The sequence below is a fragment of the Babylonia areolata genome, chromosome 6 (assembly GCF_041734735.1).
Source record: "Babylonia areolata isolate BAREFJ2019XMU chromosome 6, ASM4173473v1, whole genome shotgun sequence".
Classification (NCBI taxonomy): domain Eukaryota; kingdom Metazoa; phylum Mollusca; class Gastropoda; order Neogastropoda; family Buccinidae; genus Babylonia; species Babylonia areolata.
In genome coordinates this window covers 45,333,961-45,354,292 of record NC_134881.1, presented here as the reverse complement: position 1 = coordinate 45,354,292, position 20,332 = coordinate 45,333,961, and the positions used below count along the sequence as shown (strand labels likewise).

General features: G+C 41.5%; 1 protein-coding gene across 1 annotated transcript in view; it reads right to left on the bottom strand.

Annotated features, from left to right (window-relative positions):
* Positions 1-3,348: 3,348 nt before the first annotated feature.
* LOC143283078 (ras-related protein Rab-21-like) overlaps positions 3,349-20,332 on the bottom strand; it is an 18,215-nt gene continuing 1,231 nt past the window's right edge. Inside the window, exons 2-6 of the mRNA XM_076589113.1 lie at positions 18,462-18,521; positions 9,059-9,166; positions 7,608-7,726; positions 4,720-4,808; positions 3,349-4,111 (exon numbers count right to left, since the gene is read on the bottom strand). Coding sequence (XP_076445228.1) covers positions 3,990-4,111; positions 4,720-4,808; positions 7,608-7,726; positions 9,059-9,166; positions 18,462-18,521 — 498 coding nt within the window. The 3' untranslated portion in view covers positions 3,349-3,989. The remainder of the gene's footprint in view (positions 4,112-4,719; positions 4,809-7,607; positions 7,727-9,058; positions 9,167-18,461; positions 18,522-20,332) is intronic.

The window sequence follows — 20,332 nt, the reverse complement described above, 5'->3', positions numbered from 1 at the left end:
AGATCAGGACATGAAGAGATGACTGAATAAAACCTGACAGATCAGGACATGAAGAGATGACTGAATAAAACTTGTCTGTTAGATCAGGACATGAAGAGATGACTGAATAAAACTTGTCTGTCAGATCAGGACATGAAGAGATGACTGAATAAAACGTGTCTGACAGATCAGGACATGAAGTGACTGGTAATAAAACTTGTTTGACAAATCAGGACATGAAGAGATGACTGAATAAAACTTGTCTGACAAATAAAGACATGAAGAGATGACTGAATAAAACGTGTCTGACAGATCAGGACATGAAGTGATGACTGGGAATAAAACTTGTCTGACAGATCAGGACATAAAGAGATGACTGGGAATAAAACTTGTCTGACAAATCAAGACATGAAGAGATGACTGAATAAAACCTGTCTGACAGATCAGGACATGAAGAGATGATGGGTGGCTGAACAGGAGAATCACCTGTAGAGACGGTTGAAGGAGAAACGTGTGACCAGAGGGGGTGGGAGGGTTGAACAGGAGAATCACCTGTAGACTGTTGAGGGAGAAACATGTGATGGGTGGGGGTGGGTTGAACAGGAGAATCACCTGTAGATACTGTTGAAGGAGAAACATGTGACCAGAGGGGGTGGGGGTGGGGGTTGAACAGGAGAATCACCTGTAGGTACTGTTGAAGGAGAAACATGTGACCAGAGGGGGTGGGGGTTGAACAGGAGAGGGAATCACCTGTACAGACAACTTCATTATCTACCCACTTTGTCCTCCATTGTCAGGTTGGGATCATTCTTGCGAAAGAGGCAATTCACTCTTATCTGTATCATGCTGTGGGACCCACATGCTGTAGGGTCCATTGTGTATACTATACTGTGGGTCTGGGGGAGCCACATCATTGAGGGGGTGTGGGATGGATGCACACAAACCCAGGGTTACTGTCATGAAAGATGGCGCTGTAATGACCAAGTCCCTTGATGCTAAGTTTTAAAAGCAGTGTTTGTGTCTGTATATTTTGTTTTTTGTGTTTGTATATTTTGCTTGTTTTTTCAGAGTGGGGGATCGATCCACAACGCTGGACTAGGAGTTATTTGCCAAATGCCTTTATTTATTTACTGATTAAAACTGAGACAACAGAAAATGTGCAAAAACAAATCCCAAGTAGAATTAGAGGGATACATGAAATCTAGAGTTTATAAAATGAAAAATGGATCTAAACATATTCTTAAAGACAAAAATTGGTCCATTAAGACCATGGCGAATGGTGAGGGTTAAGTATGTGTCTGTGTGGAGGAGAAGGGTTGAGATTTTCACACAAAGCCTGCAATCCATGGCACCATGTCATACTGGAAAGTGAGGATGTGAGAGGTTTGACAGTGTGCAGTATACCAGCACTTGTTCAAATTCAACAAGGAAAGTGAGGAAGGCAGAGGGTAGAGGTTTGACAGTGTGCGGTCTACCAGCAGAGCACCTAGAGTACTGTGCCAATCCCACGTCCTGCCTGATCCTGGCCATCAACCAGCATTGGAAAACACGCAGAAATAAAATAGGTTGTTTTTTTTTTTTTTACACAATAACAAAAATAATTGCAGAATAATGCTTCTCAAGTCCAGATGTATTTTTGCTTTATGAAGTCTTTCATGGAACACACACACACACACACACATTCTTAAATGAGCAAGACCAAAAAATGAAATGAGCAAAGACAAAATACAAACCACTATGGTAGGCCCTGTGCACAATATGAACATATGCCCAATATAAAAAAACAAACAAAAAAAAAAAAACCCAAACAAGCCAATGTACAGAAAAGTCAGTCTGTCTTCCTAAATCTACTCCCTACTACTTTCATTTCATGAGTACATGTGTGTAACTCCTAACTGTGTAAAGCAACTGTAACTGGCAGAATATGTGTAAAGAATCTAACATTGCACCATCAACAGATGACCTTTCTACATGCAGTCTACAGTTTTGGGGGATGTCATGCCACTGGCCTGATGCTATATGTTCCTAATACCCAACTTCTTCCTCATTCTAACTAGCTTCCTATGCATCTGGCTTACTGCTTCTGCATATTTTCCTCAAACAACTGAACCGGAGTAGTTTGAACACAAGTTCATTGCTGAAATGTATCAAGAAAAAAATGCATGGTTACTGATTTCACTCTTCAAAACACACACAAAATGATCAATGAGAATAAAGATACAAACTGAAACTTAAATCTAAATAGTTAAGTGGGTGAATTCTTAAAACCAATTACACTCTGATAAATAAACAGCAAAAATTCCTCTTTAAAGATTGAAAGTGTGACAAAACATGCAGAAAATGTGACTATTTGAATGGGGGGGGGGGGGGGGAATCAAAACCAGTTCAGCTTCTTAAATCTTGAAAGAAAATCATCATCAGATCTTCAATCTTTCCGATTTGTACTGTAGTTTCTTTGTTTTTCCATAAAAATCAGATGCCGATGTCAAAATTAGCTGGGTATTTTGCAATGACCCAACCATACACAGAACTTTGAGAAAACTGTCTTCTGGGAAAGCCAAATCAAATTCTTTTTGAAACTTGATCATTTTTCATTCATTTCTATGCAACACTAGCAAAAGTGTGTACAACACACCTACATCCAAGATCCTCTGTCCTGTTGCCTGCGGAGACATCAGCCACAGTTTTCATGTCAAAACAGCAGCCTGACAACGGCTGACACCAGTGTCTACACCAGCGTCCTGTTCTGCACTATCAGCTGTCAACAGCAGCCTGACAACGGCTGACGCCAGTGTCTACACCAGCATACGGCTGACACCAGTGTCTACACCAGCATCCTGTTCTGCACTATCAGCTGTCAACAGCAGCCTGACAACGGCTGACACCAGTGTCTACACCAGCATCCTGTTCTGCACTATCAGCTGTCAACAGCAGCCTGACAACGGCTGACACCAGTGTCTACACCAGCAGACAGCACAAGCATCCTGTGCTGCAGTATCAGCTATCATCACCATGGTCATTCAAGGCTTCTTGCCAGAACAGCTAACAACACCACAGTCATTCAAGGCTTCTTGACTGAACAATCAGCAATCATCACCATGGTCATTCAAGGTTTCTTGCCAGAACAGCATCATCACCATGGTCATTCAAGGCTTCTTGTCAGAACAGCTAACAACACCATAGTCATTCAAGGCTTCTTGCCAGAACAATCCTCAAGGCTTCTTGCCAGAACAGCCATCATCACCATAGTCATTCAAGGCTTCTTGCCAGAACAGCTATCATCACCATAGTCATTCAAGGCTTCTTGCCAGAATTATCAGTTGTCTGCCTGATTCACCAGGTTATATAATAAATACAGCACGCATATACTTTGCATTAGTCATTTTTATTTCACGATCATGCAAAAATCTTTCACACATTCATTTGGCCATATACCACACACATGCCTATGCATATGCAACAGAAGAACCAAACCATTTCATGACAAAATATTTGCTGCATCTTAAGAAGACCATATTTCAATTTCCAGCTCAAACAGCTCTTCTGTGTAAGCACTGTCAGTCCTACCAGGACTTCCAGATGTTAACTGTGTGACACAGATCTACAACTTTCATTTCGAGCTGTTTTCTGCATATGGGCAAGCACTCAAACATAAAATCACTCAAGATTCAGTGATTTTCAGCCACAAATATGTCTGTCATAGAAAAAGCATAGTTTCTCCACCCGGGTGACAAAAAGAAATGCACACAGCTTCACACAACCCCACACCCACACTCCTCCACACCCACACCCACAAACACACACACACGCACAGACAACAGGTACCACAGCTGCTACTGCCCAAGAGCCAGTCCTTTCTGTCCACCAGACCCAACACAGCCCTTCACGTCGGGCATTAAAGGGAGGTTGCTGTCACCATCCTCTGCCCTTCCTTTCTGCTGGCCTCCGGGCTGACAACCAAGAGGGTGTGGGGGTGGGGGCTAGGGGGGAGGGGTTGGGGGATGGGGGGTCTAACCACAGCATCCAGACTTGGGTGCCTGTGCCTGTTCATCATCCACCACCACCACGTTGCGTCGGCTGCTGCCTCCATTACGCGTCCGGCCCATCGTCCCGTCTGATTTCTCTATCATATCTGTAACACAGAGCACTACATGGTCACCATACTGATTTCTCTATCATATCTGTAACACAGAGCACTACATGGTCACCACACTCATTTCTCTATCATATCTGTGACACAGAGCACTGCGTGGTCACCACACTGATTTCTCTATCATATCTGTAACACAGAGCACTACATGGTCACCACACTGATTTCTCTACCGTATCTGTGACAGTGACTGCGTGGTCACCACACTGATTTCTCTACCATATCTGTGACACAGAGCACTGTGTGGTCACCGCACTGATTTTTCTGATAATATTTACAAACTAACCAGCGTCACCCATTCCATCACCTCAAATCAACACTGTTCTGCAGCAAAAATCACTTCCCTCCCACATCACTTCAAATCGTCACTGTTGCCCCCCCCCACCCCCCCCCCCGTCACCTCAAATCACTACTGTTCAGCAGCAACAATCACTTCCCTCCCCCAATCACCTCAAACCACCACTGTTGTACTCCCACCAGCTCAAATCACCACTGTTCTGCAGTAAAAATCACTACCCCGCCCCCCCCAAAGAGCTTTCATTACAGCCATGAAGTGAACATGATCAATTTGTTCCCACTGGCATACTCACTTTTGCTCAAATCCAGGAAGAGCTCTTCTATTCCCCTGTTCAACTTGGCTGAGGAGTGAAAATGCTTGGCATTCACCGACGCTGCGTACCTGCACAAAGAAAAAATTCTGTCACTCTGTTTTACTTGTAAAGCATGGCCTATATCTATTTGCTGTACCCCTTGTTTTACTTGTAAATCAACCTGTACACAATAGTGATTCTCAAGCATGGCCTATATCTGCTTGCTGTATACCTTGTTTTACTTGTAAATCAACCGTGTATACCATAGTGATTCTCAAGCATTCCCTCTGCCTTGCCAAGAACTGGGGCATGAGAAATCATACCAAATGATTACAATCTCAACAGGCAGAATCTAATTGCATTTTTCCAGAGGAGCATTTCATTTCTTTCAATGATCCACACATAACATGATATATATATATAGATGACTCTTTTTTAACACTGTGCATAAGGGTAACAGATGTAGCCCAACATTAACCTTTCAAGTCAAAAACATTAAAGGGAAAATACACAGCTTTATATACCCACTGACTGACTTCTTGAATTCTAATATAACTCACATAGAACAGACACACAATTTACGTACAGTTGAGAGAAACAGAGTGAAACATATGGGGCACTACACTGACCATCAAACTATGTAAGTAGTGTACATGTCCTGTGTAAACAGTGAACATATGCGGCACTACACTGACAGCCAAACTAAGTAAGCAGTGTACACACTGACAGCCAAACTATGTAAGTAGTGTACATGTCCTGTGTAAAAAGTGAACATATGGGGCACTACACTGACAGCCAAACTATGTAAGTAGTGTACATGTCCTCTGTAAACAGTGAACATATGAGGCACTGCACTGACAGTCAAACTATGTAAGCACTGTACGTGTCCTCTGTAAACAGTGAACATATGGGGCACTACAATGACAGCCACACTATGTAAGTACTGTACATGTCCTCTGTAAATTGTGAAACATATGGAGCACTACACTGACAGCCAAACTAAGTAAGCAGTGGACCACTGACAGCCAAATTATATGTAAGCAGTGGACACACTGACAGCCAAACTATGTAAATACTGTAATGTCCTCTGTAAACAGTGAACATACGGGGCACTACACTGACAGCCAAACTATGTAAGTACTGTACATGTCCTCTGTAAACAGTGAACATATGGGGCACTACACTGACAGCCAAACTATGCAAGTACTGTACATGTCCTCTGTAAACAGTGAACATATGGGGCACTACATTGACAGCCAAACTATGTAAGTACTGTACTTGTCCTCTGTAAACAGTGAACATATGGGGCACTACACTGACAGCCAAACTATGTAAGTAGTGTACATGTCCTGTGTAAACAGTGAAACATATGTGGCACTACAATGACAGCCAAACTATGTAAGTAGTGTACATGTCCTCTGTAAACAGTGAAACATATGTGGCACTACACTGACAGCCAAACTATGTAAGTAGTGTACATGTCCTCTGTAAACAGTGAAACATATGTGGCACTACACTGACAGCCAAACTAGTCTATGTAAGTAGTGTACATGTCCTCTGTAAACAGTGAAACACATGGGACACTACACTGAAAGCCAAACTAGTCTATGTAAGTACTGTACATGTCCTCTGTAAACAGTGAAACATATGGAGCACTACATTGACAGCCAAACTAAGTAAGCAGTGGACACACTGACAGCCAAACTATATGTAAGCAGTGTACACACTGACAGCCAAACTATGTAAGTAGTGTATATGTCCTCTGTAAACAGTGAAACATTTGGGGCACTACACTGACAGCCAAACTATGTAAGTACTGTACATGTCCTCTGTAAACAGTGAACATACGGGGCACTACACTGACAGCCAAACTATGCAAGTACTGTACATGTCCTCTGTAAACAGTGAACATATGGGGCACTACATTGACAGCCAAACTATGTAAGTACTGTACTTGTCCTCTGTAAACAGTGAACATATGGGGCACTACACTGACAGCCAAACTATGTAAGTAGTGTACATGTCCTCTGTAAACAGTGAAACATATGTGGCACTACACTGACAGCCAAACTATGTAAGTAGTGTACATGTCCTCTGTAAACAGTGAAACATATGTGGCACTACACTGACAGCCAAACTATGTAAGTAGTGTACATGTCCTCTGTAAACAGTGAAACATATGTGGCACTACACTGACAGCCAAACTAGTCTATGTAAGTAGTGTACATGTCCTCTGTAAACAGTGAAACACATGGGACACTACACTGAAAGCCAAACTAGTCTATGTAAGTACTGTACATGTCCTCTGTAAACAGTGAAACATATGGAGCACTACACTGACAGCCAAACTATATGTAAGCAGTGTACACACTGACAGCCAAACTATGTAAGTAGTGTATATGTCCTCTGTAAACAGTGAAACATTTGGGGCACTACACTGACAGCCAAACTATGTAAGCAGTGTACATGTCCTCTGTAAACAGTGAAAACATTTGGGGCACTACACTGACAGCCAAACTATGTAAGCAATATAAACACTAACAGCCAAACTATGTAAGCAATGTACACACTGACAGCCAAACTATGTAAGCAGTATAACACTGACAGCCAAACTATGTAAGCAATGGACATACTGACAGCCAAACTATGTCAGCAGTGTACACACTGACAGCCAAACTATGCAAGCAGTGTACATACTGACAACCAAACTATTGAGCAGTATAAACACTGACAGCCAAACTATGTAAGCAATGTACACACGGACAGCCAAACTATGTACACAGTGTACACACTGACAGCCAAACTATGTAAGCAGTATACAAACTGACAGCGAAACTATGCAAGCTGTGTACATACTGACAGCCAAACTATGTAAGCAGTGTACATACGCCTCTGCTTCCTGCACAGGAACATGTCGGTCTTTCTCCAGATCAGTCTTGTTACCCACAATGCAAAGTGTCACGTCCTGACCCAGCATGCGCCTCAGCTCTTTCACCCAGTTCTTCACCTGCACACCATCACAGATATCCCATAATGCACACAACTTTTCATACATTATCAAATGCACTGTATGCCACCAAATTGATAAAGCACATCAATAATGTAGGTTCCACACTTCATAAGCTTTGACATATGGTTACTGAATTTTTATATCATTCACACACTATTTTCATCCTGAAGCAAAAGCTGCAGACATCAACTGATCTATAGATCTTAGTTTCTAAGGGTGATTTATACGTTCCATGACTACCCATGAGTCAAAGCTGTTTGTTAAAATTCAGAATACTCAATCGCTAAAGAAAAAATAGTGTGTGGATAGGAAGGGGGGGAGGGGGGATGCAGACTTCATTTTGTAAGGTCATGAGATGATCCTTGTGGAAAACCATCATTATCATTATCACACTTATCGTGTGAGGTCATGAGATGATCCTTGTGGAAAACCATCATTACCATTATCACACTTCATCGTGTGAGGTCATGAGATGATCCTTGTGGAAAACCATCATTATCATTATCACACTTCATCGTGTGAGGTCATGAGATGATCCTTGTGGAAAACCATCATTATCATTATCACACTTCATCGTGTGAGGTCATGAGATGATCCTTGTGGAAAACCATCATCATCAAACTTCATCATGTTAGGTCATGAGATGATCCTTGTGGAAAGCCATCATTATCATTATCACACTTCATCGTGTGAGGTCATGAGATGATCCTTGTGGAAAACCATCATCAACATTATCATCATCAAACTTCATCATGTGAGGTCATGAGATGATCCTGGTGGAAAGCCATCATTATCATTATCGCACTTCATTGTGTGAGGTCATGAAATGATCCTGGTGGAAAACCATCATCATCATCATCAAACTTCATCGTGTGAGGTCATGAGATGATCCTTGTGGAAAACCATCATTATCATTATCACACTTCATCATGTAAGGTCACAAGTTGATCCCTATGGAAAACCATCATCATCATTATCACACTTCATCTTGTGAGGTCTGCAGATGATCCTTGTGGAAAACCATCATTATCACACTTCATCGTGTGAGGTCTACAGATGGTCCTTGTGGAAAACCATCATTATCACACTTCATCGTGTGAGGTCTACAGATGGTCCTTGTGGAAAACCATATTTTTATTTATTGAGACATCTTGCTATAGCGCATATCCTTGAAGCTCTATGCACTTTATCATTATCATCATCACACTTCATCTTGTGAGGTAAACAAATGGTCCTTGTGGAAAACCATCATCATCAGTGTCACATATGACCAACATTAAATTGATTAATGATAAAAATCAGCATGAGTAACTTATGACTGATACCAACCTTTTGAAAAGAGTCCTCATCTGTGATGTCATAGACTAAGATGGCACCATTGCTGTCCCTGTAATAAATTGGGCCTAGGGCATGAAATCGCTCCTGACCGGCCGTGTCCTGTCAACAACATAACAAACACAATCACATGAAATCACTCCTGACCTGCCGTGTCTTGTCAATCACATGAAATCACTCCTGATCTGCCATGTCCTGTCAACAACTGAATCACATGAAATCACTCCTGATCTGCCATGTCCTGTCAACAACATAACAAAAAGAATCACATGAAATCACTCCTGATCTGCCATGTCCTGTCAACAACAGAATCACATGAAATCACTCCTGATCTGCCATGTCCTGTCAACAACATAACAAAAAGAATCACATGAAATCACTCCTGATCTGCCATGTCCTGTCAACAACAGAATCACATGAAATCACTCCTGATCTGCCATGTCCTGTCAACAACAGAATCACATGAAATCACTCCTGATCTGCCATGTCTTGTCGACAACAAAATGACATGAAATCATTCCTGATCTGCCATGTCCTGTTGATAACAAAGAGAATCACATGAAATCACTCCTGATCTGCCATGAGGATAAAACTGAAATCAAGATTATCATCCACCAAAGACTTTGCCACTCAGTCTCTCTTCCTTCTTCAAGTCTCCCTCAGTGGCACTGACATTCCTCTTTCCTCTTCTGTCCGAAATCTTGGTGTCATACTCGACCAGTCTCTTTCCTACCAGCAGCATGTTGCAAATATATATGCAAACTGTGTTACTTTGAAATTCGCTGAATTTTATCCATTCGTCATCTCCTGACTGAAGATGCAACCAAAACTCTCCTCTGTATCTCTGTGCTGTCCCGCTTGGGTTATTGTAATTCCCTACTTGTTGGTTCACCCAGCTACCTCATTGCTAGGCTTCAGAAAGTCCAGAACTATGCTGCTCGTCTTGTCTTTCGGTCCTGTAAATTTGATCACATCTCTCCTCTCCTTCATACTTAACACTGGCTCCCAGTACAAGAAAGAATTATTTACAAAGTCGTCTCTCTTTGTTTCAAGTCCATTGAGGCTTCTGGTCCACAGTATCTTTCTGATCTCATTCATCCTTACATACTCTCATGCCAACTCCACTCTTCTTCTGACACCCATATGCTTGGGATCTCCCCTGCTCAAACCAAAACGTATGGCCAACGCAGTTTTTCATACCAAGCCCCCTTTCTTTGGAATCAACTTTCTCAGCCTCTCTGTCACTCATCTTCACTGCAATCCTTCAAATCCAGTCTGAAGACCCACCTTTTCCCCTCCTGATTAACTCTCAACAGCTCATCTGTTTCCAGTATGAACTGAAATGACTATTTGTGAGTGAGTTTTGATAGTTTCAGAATTTGTTGGTAGTATTTTTGATTGTCTACTATTTACGATTGTGTGCTATGACTTTTGTGTGTGTGTGCGAGCATGTGTGCTTGTGTGTATTGTGTGTGGGGGGAGGGGAGATGGGGGGGAGATGGATAGTTTTCACTGTTTGGTATCTTGTGTTCAATTTTTCCATTTTGATATTTACATTATATGTGTTCCATCTATAAGCCTTGGGCTTATTTTCAAGATAAGGCGTAAATACTCATAATAATAATAATAATAATAATGTCCTGTCAACAACATAATCATAAGAAATCACTGCTGATCTGCCATGTCCTGTCAACAACTGAATCACATGAAATCACTCCTGATCTGCCAACACATGTATACATGTATTCACACAACTCATCTTTTTTGATGATACCTCATAAGAGAATCAACATCATCATGAAAAGGGAATTTGCTCAAGAATAAAAAGCAACAACTAGACAGCACAAAGACTGAAATCTAAATGCTTCAAAACAATGTGTTGAGCACACTTTCATTTCCCTCCATGAAGGTATTCCAGGTAACTGACAAATATTTCTTCAGTCATCAACCTGCAGCCAAGGCTGTGACAATGACAAGAAATTGTCATTTGGGATAAAAAGCAAAGAATATGCCATCGATAAATCTCAATATAGATCTAAATTATCTATTTAATATACTCAGTAACAAACTTAGTGAACTGATGATGCAGAAGGTAAACTTGCAGGCCCTTGACTCCCCTGATCCTGGTCCACTTATCCAGTCCCTTAAGGCCTCCCTCACAACCCTTACCCAAACAGCCCCAACGACCCTCCAGTGGGTGCCTGCACATGTAGGCCTCCCAGGCAACGAGCGTGCAGACCACCTCACCAAGGAAGGAAGCCAGCTCACACAGCCAACTATTCCTGCCACACATGAGGAAACAAAAACTCTCCTCCGCAGCAGATTCCGAAGAGGCTGGGTCACCCTGAACGGAGGCTACCAGGCACACCAAGATCCCATCAGGACACTGGAGAGAAGACACCAGACTACCATCTACCGCCTTCGCACAGGACACTGCGGCCTCCGAGCACACCTGAAGAGGATTGGAGTGGCAGCCACATCCCTATGTGATTGCGGCCAGGCTGACCAGACCCCATCCCATATTCTCCAAGACTGCCCCCTGTATGAGAAGATGCGGCAGCAGTCCTGGCCTGGGGGTGCTGACCTCAACACCAAGCTCTGGGGGATGGCAGCCGATCTTCACTGGACGTCCGAGTTTGTGGCATCCCTCGGACTTCGACCCTGACTGCGTAGCTGTCGAACGCAAAGAAGAAGAAGAGGAGGAAGAAAGGGGCAGGTCAGTGTAGGATGACGTTTCTTGGAAGAAAGGGGCGGGTCAGTGTAGGATGACATTTCTTGGAAGAAAGGGTTTCAGTGTAGGATGGCATTTCTTGGAAGAAAGGGGCAGGTCAGTGTAGGATGGCATTTCTTGGAAGAAAGGGGTGGGTCAGTGCAGGATGACATTTCTTGGAAGAAAGGGGCAGGTCAGTGTAGGATGACATTTCTTGGAAGAAAGGGGCGAGTCAGTGCAGGATGACATTTCTTGGAAGAAAGGGTTTCAGTGTAGGATGGCATTTCTTGGAAGAAAGGGGTGGGTCAGTGTAGGATGGCATTTCTTGGAAGAAAGGGGCGGGTCAGTGCAGGATGGCATTTCTTGGAAGAAAGGGTTTCAGTGTAGGATGGCATTGGTTGGAAGAAAAGGGGCGCGTCAGTGCTGGATGGCATTGCTTGGAAGAAAGGGGCAGGTCAGTGTAGGATGGCATTTCTTGGAAGAAAGGGGTGGGTCAGTGTAGGATGGCATTTCTTGGAAGAAAGGGGCGAGTCAGTGTAGGATGACATTTCTTGGAAGAAAGGGGCAGGTCAGTGCAGGATGACATTTCTTGGAAGAAAGGGGCAGGTCAGTGTAGGATGGCATTTCTTGGAAGAAAGGGGCAGGTCAGTGTAGGATGGCATTTCTTGGAAGAAAGGGGCAGGTCAGTGCAGGATGACATTTCTTGGAAGAAAGGGATGGGCCAGTTTCACTTGTCACAAGCTGTTTTTCTTTACAAAGTTTTCAGCTTTTCTTCAGCAGTGAATGATCTCTTTCATATCCGGAAACTAGTGTTGCATTCATCACACAAAGCACATTTCATCATCTTTTGCTGATGTTTGGTGGGCAATATCCAACTTTCTCCTTTGACGACTGTATCCTTTGAATGGTCTTTGAATCTTCTCACAGTACAAGCTAGATTCTTCTTTTGCATAAGCTGGTTTCTGTGACCTATTTTTTGAGAAAGTTGTGTCACTTCAATATTCTCCAACAATAAAAGGAGGCCGTGTTAGTGATTTGATAGAAGTTAGTGTGTTCATTCTCTTTAATGCCCAAAGCTGATGATGGTTGAACAATGTGGTCATTCTCAAATTAACACAAAACGTCACAAGATGATAAATGACTGATCCTCCCATTATTTGGTTTTGCTTTAACATGGAAACAAATATAAATGCTAGGATCCCAGCATCAAATGCTTCATGTTACACTGTTGGAGTATTGCCTTCCTTTTTCTCAAAGTTTTCATTAGTTTTTTGTGACAGGTCTTTCAGGTCACACACACACAAACGGATTTGATCTCTGTGCATTCACAAACATTAAACACTACTGAGTGGACATACCCCGTACTACCAACAGACATAATTAAGTGAATCAGTGCGAGTCAGTGTTGTCTTTGCTTTTCTAATTTTCAACAGATTCGAACTTAAAATTTCCAAACATCCCATATGCAAAGAGATCTAAACTGAAAAAAGAAGACAGATTTCATTAAATGTAAGTGCCTGGTGCTTTTATGACATGTTTTGTTTCTTTCTCTTTGACGTTATTTGTTATTATAACTTTTTCGTACATTTACAAGATACTTGCCCGAAGATCATTTCATAGAATAAAACATTACTTTTTCATGAAGGTTTGTCCCCCCTGAAAACTGAGTATGGTTGCCAACACGGCAGAGGTAAAAACGGTCATACACATAAAATCCAACTTGTACATGAGTGAACGCGCGAGTCACAGCCCACAAATGAAGAGGATGAAGATGAAGATTTGGAAATCTCAACAGGCATGAATACCAGTCTGATCAGCATCATTTATATGAGAACAGATGGGCGTTATTAACAGTCACACATTGTACGACTTCAACAATGCAAACTAGCCAGTCATTTATCAGGAAGGGGGAGAGGGGCAATCTGGGGGGATTCAATCTCACAATCATTATTCCATTCTCCACCACCCTACTGACCAGTCTGTTGCAGAAGCCATTAAGTAATTAATACTTGAAAGGCCTATTCACTATAATTTACGCTGCACCATCTGTGACCAGGAACAGGTTGGTGCTGGTACTGGTGAAACACAGAGAGAGTGTAATGATGTGTGAGACCATATGTTGTCTCATTTATAACAACAATGCATGAGAGCGGCAGAAGGGGGAGAGGGGGGAAACAGGCAAAGTATGAGAGAGAGAGATGAAATATACACACACATTCAAGATTCAAGATGGTTTATTCAGTTAAGACCATAGCCCCATATGAACAGGGGTTAACAAAATTTTGTTTCGTATGTGTCACTGTAATTGTTAATGCAAACAGTGCAGCATATTCCATAACAAGCTCCAATAAAACTAGGATGTAAGTGTCTCTCTTAACTGAAATGCTTTACAAAGAAACAAAGCAAAACAACGTATAGTGTTTTCATCCACCGATGATATCTGTAAACATAGTCGAAATGTACACAGATATGCATAATATTTCTTAGGAATGAGCTGGATTCGTAGGTCAGTAAGGACAGGACATTTCAAAACAAAATGGACTTCATCCTCTCTGGATTCCCTGCAAAAAGGACACATTAAATCAGAATGGCATACACACAGAGTGACAGAGAGTGAGTTGTGTCTCTGTAAGTGTTACTTATAACACTGTATTACACACACACACACACACACACACACACACACACACACACACACACACAGGGTAAGGGAGGATTGCACCACTGAACATTATATTATGTCTGAATACTTTATGACCTGAGCTAACTGCAGACACAGAGACATGTAATGATGTATTGAGGTCAATACTCAGGAGGGGGCCAACAGCTTCAAACAAAAAACACTTCCCCCCACTGCTACATGTACTATATATAATACAATATTATAAAATCATACAAACTGTCAAATATGTGGCCTTTCTGTCACCCACGACTGACAGATGTGTGTGTACCTCAAGGTCTCTGCTTTTAGCAAGTGAAATTTTTTTAGGAAACCCGGAAACGACAGAGACTTAAGATGTTGACAATCAATAAATTAATGTAGACTGTCATAAAGACATTCACTAGGGAAATGGGGAAGCATACATAATCATTTATCTGAGGATATATATATATTTCATCCTCATGTGTACACCTCCATGTGGGGAAGGGTGTGGTGAAGCTGTATGGGACATTTCTACAGGGGGGAGAAGGTTGGGTGGAGGGGCTCCACATTTCCACACTGTTGTATGGGATATTTCTACAGGGGGGAGAAGGTTGGGTGGAGGGGCTCCACATTTCCACACTGTTGTATGGGATATTTCTACAGGGGGGAGAATGTTGGGTGGAGGGGCTCCACATTTCCACACTGATTTATGGGATATTTCTACAGGGGGGAGAAGGTTGGGTGGAGGGGCTACACATTTCCACACTGATGTATGGGATATTTCTACAGGGCGGAGAAGGTTGGGTGGAGGGGCTCCACATTTCCATACTGTTGTATGGGATATTTCTACAGGGGGGAGAATGTTAGGTGGAGGGGCTACACATTTCCACACTGATGTATGGGATATTTCTACAGGGGGGAGAATGTTGGGTGGAGGGGCTCCACATTTCCACACTGATGTATGGGATATTTCTACAGGGGGGAGAATGTTGGGTGGAGGGGCTACACATTTCCACACTGATGTATGGGACATTTCTACAGGGCGGAGAAGGTTGGGTGGAGGGGCTACACATTTCCACACTGATGTATGGGACATTTCTACAGGGCGGAGAAGGTTGGGTGGAGGGGCTCCACATTTCCACACTGTTGTATGGGATATTTCTACAGGGGGGAGAATGTTGGGTGGAGGGGCTACACATTTCCACACTGATGTATGGGACATTTCTACAGGGCGGAGAAGGTTGGGTGGAGGGGCTACACATTTCCACACTGATGTATGGGACATTTCTACAGGGCGGAGAAGGTTGGGTGGAGGGGCTACACATTTCCACACTGATGTATGGGATATTTCTACAGGGGGGGGGGAATGTTAGGTGGAGGGGCTCCACATTTCCACACTGATGTATGGGATATTTCTACAGGGGGGAGGAGGTTGGGTGGAGGGGCTACACATTTCCACACTGTTGTATGGGATATTTCTACAGGGGGGAGGAGGTTGGGTGGAGGGGCTCCACATTTCCACACTGATGTATGGGATATTTCTACAGGGGGGAGGAGGTTGGGTGGAGGGGCTACACATTTCCACACTGATGTATGGGACATTTCTACAGGGCGGAGAAGGTTGGGTGGAGGGGCTACACATTTCCACACTGTTGTATGGGACATTTCTACAGGGGGGGGGGAATGTTAGGTGGAGGGGCTACACATTTCCACACTGTTGTATGGGATATTTCTACAGGGGGGGGGAATGTTGGGTGGAGGGGCTACATATTTCCACACTGATGTATGGGATATTTCTACAGGGGGGAGAAGGTTGGGTGGAGGGGCTACACATTTTTCACACTGATGTATTGGATATTTCTACAGGGGGGAGAAGGTTGGGTGGAGGGGCTACACATTTCCACACTGTTGTATGGGATATTTCTACAGGGGGGAGGAGGTTGGGTGGAGGGGCTCCACATTTCCACACTGATTTATGGGATATTTCTACAGGGGGGAGAAGGTTGGGTGGAGGGGAGTCAGTGGGGGTGAAGGACTGGTGACAATTTTGTTACAGGCGAAAGGACTCAGTTACTATCAACAGTGTCATCACCACTGCCAAGTCTGTATATATATATATATATCTTCCACGGAACGATTACAATATGCTGACCAAGCTGACTACTACTAATTCTGTTGTCTAAGTCAGACAGGGATGTCTTCTTATTTCACTGAAAAACAAGAGCACAACTGACCCAATTAATCATATTAATGAATTACCACAGGTCTACACTAATGTCATTCAGGTTTAACACTACTTTCTGTTTTTCCGTTGAAGGGTCACAGCCATCTGACTCAGTTATAAACAATCATGGCATAACTTTATCTCCTCTGTTCTAATTTCTATCAACTGAAAAAAAAATTCATAAAAACTTTGGGAGCCCTGTCAGTGCCATGGAAGAGACCATTTCTGAATGAAACAACATCAAAAGAAAAAGCCATTCAAATGTGAAAAGTATGAATTCACACAATCTCTTAATTCATTATATAACAAAACTGAAAACCAAAAAAGACTGATCTTTAAAAAAACAATCTATGATTCTATCTCAATGAGTCAATCAGTAATATTAAATCATTAATATGTACTTCGTTCAGGAATTAAAAAATTGCCTCAAGCAAAAAATGATCTCTGACAATCTTTAAATATTGAATTAACTTGAAACCAGTGGAAGTCCATGCTTCAAGTATACCGCCAGTTTTTACTTATTGTACACTGTCCTTCACCTAACTGGTCACACGCTGGAAAATCTGACAAAGATCTGTTGTGTCTAATGTTGCCATGCACTTCGTGTCATCAACTGATATATTCATGTTAATTTTGCGTAACCACAAACACAAATCCACAGACTTTTAAAGTACTTTTCATTTGAAATTGTTTAAACACACATATACATGGTAAAATATTGATAAGAAAACAGCTGGCTTCTTCTTAATTCTTGCAAGGGTGAACAAGCACTGGATATCGACAATAACCCCAGCTGTGCGCTGTGTCTGATGTTGCACAACGGTAGGGTGTGGTGGACATGGCTAGCTTTGAAATGACGAAATGTTTACATCTATGCATTCGGCCTCTGGCTGGTGTGTGGTGACTAACCATTGATGGAATGCACCATTGTGTGCACACTGAAATCTGTGAAAGCAGGATAAAATTGCTGTGGCATATGTGTTTTTATGTGCGTGACATATGGAAACGATGTTCGGCCTAAGAGAATAACGCTCAGAAATTAGCATAGCTCACCAAAACCTTCAAAAGTTAAAAACCCAAAGATGGAATGATATGCACTGATTTATCACAGTGCACAGATCAGCTACACATTATTGTGGTGCTGGCATCAGATGCAAAGCAGATGATCGAACAGGACACAAAAGTAATGCATGCAAAAGGTAATTTTGAAGTTCCATAAGCAATTTGTTAAAGCTTCCATTCACGAACTGTTGCTTAACACATGTAGATGATTTGTATTATAAGAGAAACACAAATAACTGCTGTGTAGAGTCAATCTAGCACCTGAAAGAGACCTGCAAAGTTAGTACCAATGCTCATCAGCGTCATGTCTCATATTTTGCCGCAATTTTGAAACAAACATAAACACACACAAAAATCACAGAAAATAGCAGAAAATCTTTTCTGCACTGAAATAGCTTTATTTCAATCACCAAATGATTAATATCTACTATGAACTAATCAAGTATGAGGCAAAACAAAAAACACCAGCACATTATGAATATTGTGAAAATTTCTAAGAAAGTGGAGCATCCTACACTCTACTCTGCCCAGTTTTTTTTCCAGTATTGTTGAAGTGCACACATGTAATGATGTATGTTATCAATCAATTCAAAGAATATTAGTCTTTTCTGATGGGTTCAATCAATGTATTTTTTTAAGGAATATGCATAGAATTTTAGTCATATAATATATACATCTATTTTGTATATATAATATATGCTCCAACCATGTTACACTTTACTCAATTACTGTAATCACAGTACATCAAAATACTCACCCATATTGCCAGGTTTACTCTTTTTCCACCAACATTCAACTTCTTATTCAAGAAGGAAGCCTGCACAGAAAAAAACAACAAATAATTGATGGAAAGATAGGAAAGTGAGTAGAGAAAGATAAGAAAGAGAGTAATCTGTTTTTGTTTTACACCACATCTTGAATTTCTGAAAACGTTAAAAAAAAAAAAAATAATAATAATAACAATTTTATCTATCTTATACAAGTATTTATAAACAATCATATGATTCTTGAAAACATCCAGACAACAACGACAGACAGAAAGGAACACAGCCAAGTGGTTAGAGCATTTGACTTTAAATCTGACGGTTCAGGCTTTAATCTCAGAATTGGCTGCTGGTCAGTACAGGGTGGTAATCATTTTTTTCTGATTTCTCAGGTCAACCTAGTGTCGACCTGCTGGGCCTTAATTCCCTTCTTGCAAACAAATAAAGAAGATGAAAAATGCACTGTACAGATCCTGCAATCCATGTCCGTGGTGGGTGGGTTATGGAAACAGCAACAACCTTGTGAAAATAGGACCTACATAACAGGGTAAAATGGACATAAAAGCAATTTAACCCTGCTACAAATTCAGAAAGGAAAGAAATCATGATATGGACATAAAACTTTAAAAGTAATTTATTTAACCTTGCTGCAAATACACATAGGAAAGAAATCCATAAAAACAATGACACCAACTGACCAAATTAAATGAAAATACTGAAAAAAAGATACTACCCAAAACAATGGTCTATTACACTGAATAATCAAATCCACTATACAGAAGAAACAAGATATCCGATCAATTATACCAAAATCCATTTAACTTTAACTAGTTTAAGACAAGTTTGAAATGGTGCCAACAAAAAGTACTTCTACTGGACACATAATCTTGGATCAATAAATAATGTAACTAAATGAATCTGTGTGTGTGTGTGTGTGTGTGTGTGTGCGCGTGCGTGTGTGCGCGCGTGCGTGTGGGCGTGGGTGTGTGCATGCATGTGCGTGCATGTGAGATAAAGAGTATACATATATAAAAAAACATGAAAGAAAAGAGTTTTCTTATAAAATATGAGTATTAAGTTATATAAAAACCATGCCCCCCAGCCCAGATCATTCTACTGGACTACTGAAATGGGACAAAAGAATCAAGTCACATTTTTGTTAAAACAAGCCTCTGTGATCCAACTTTAGGTTTCACCCATGCATGTGGGCATGTGCACTTTTTTCTCTTTTTTTTATTTTTTTAGTACCAACACATTAAATGAATCAATAATCAATTTAATCTATTTATCTGTAGACCACAATATTAATAATCATATTTTGTTTGAACTGAATATCTGAAGAAACAATGACCCACAGAACTTGAAACAGCTGATCCATGGAAAGAAAAAAATCTAAACAGATCAGTTAACTGACCAATTAGAGTGAGTTTTTCTCTACAGATATAAACATTTTTCCAGGGTCAACCCTTTCGTTACCATGGGTTCTTGTATACATGTATGTAAATGTGCACTGAGTCTAGGTCAGTAAGTGTATGTTGCATACAGGACCTTGGTTTTGCCTCATCTGACAGACTAGTACCCAGATAACTTATGATCTGGTGGAGGGGAAAAATCCCAGTCCTATGAAAGTCTCAAAAAGAAAAAGAAAAAATCTGGAGGCTTGCTAACTATTCCTACTTTGGTGCACTGCCACCAAACCATCACAGTGACCACACCATATTAAATTATTTGTTTTCAGCTGAGGCAGATAGAGAAAGACTACAGAGTAGGTGAGACAGCAAGAGAAACAGAGCAGAGTGGTTTGTAATTAACCATACTGACTGGCTGGCATTCACCAGCCACTTTTCCTGTGACCCATTTGGAT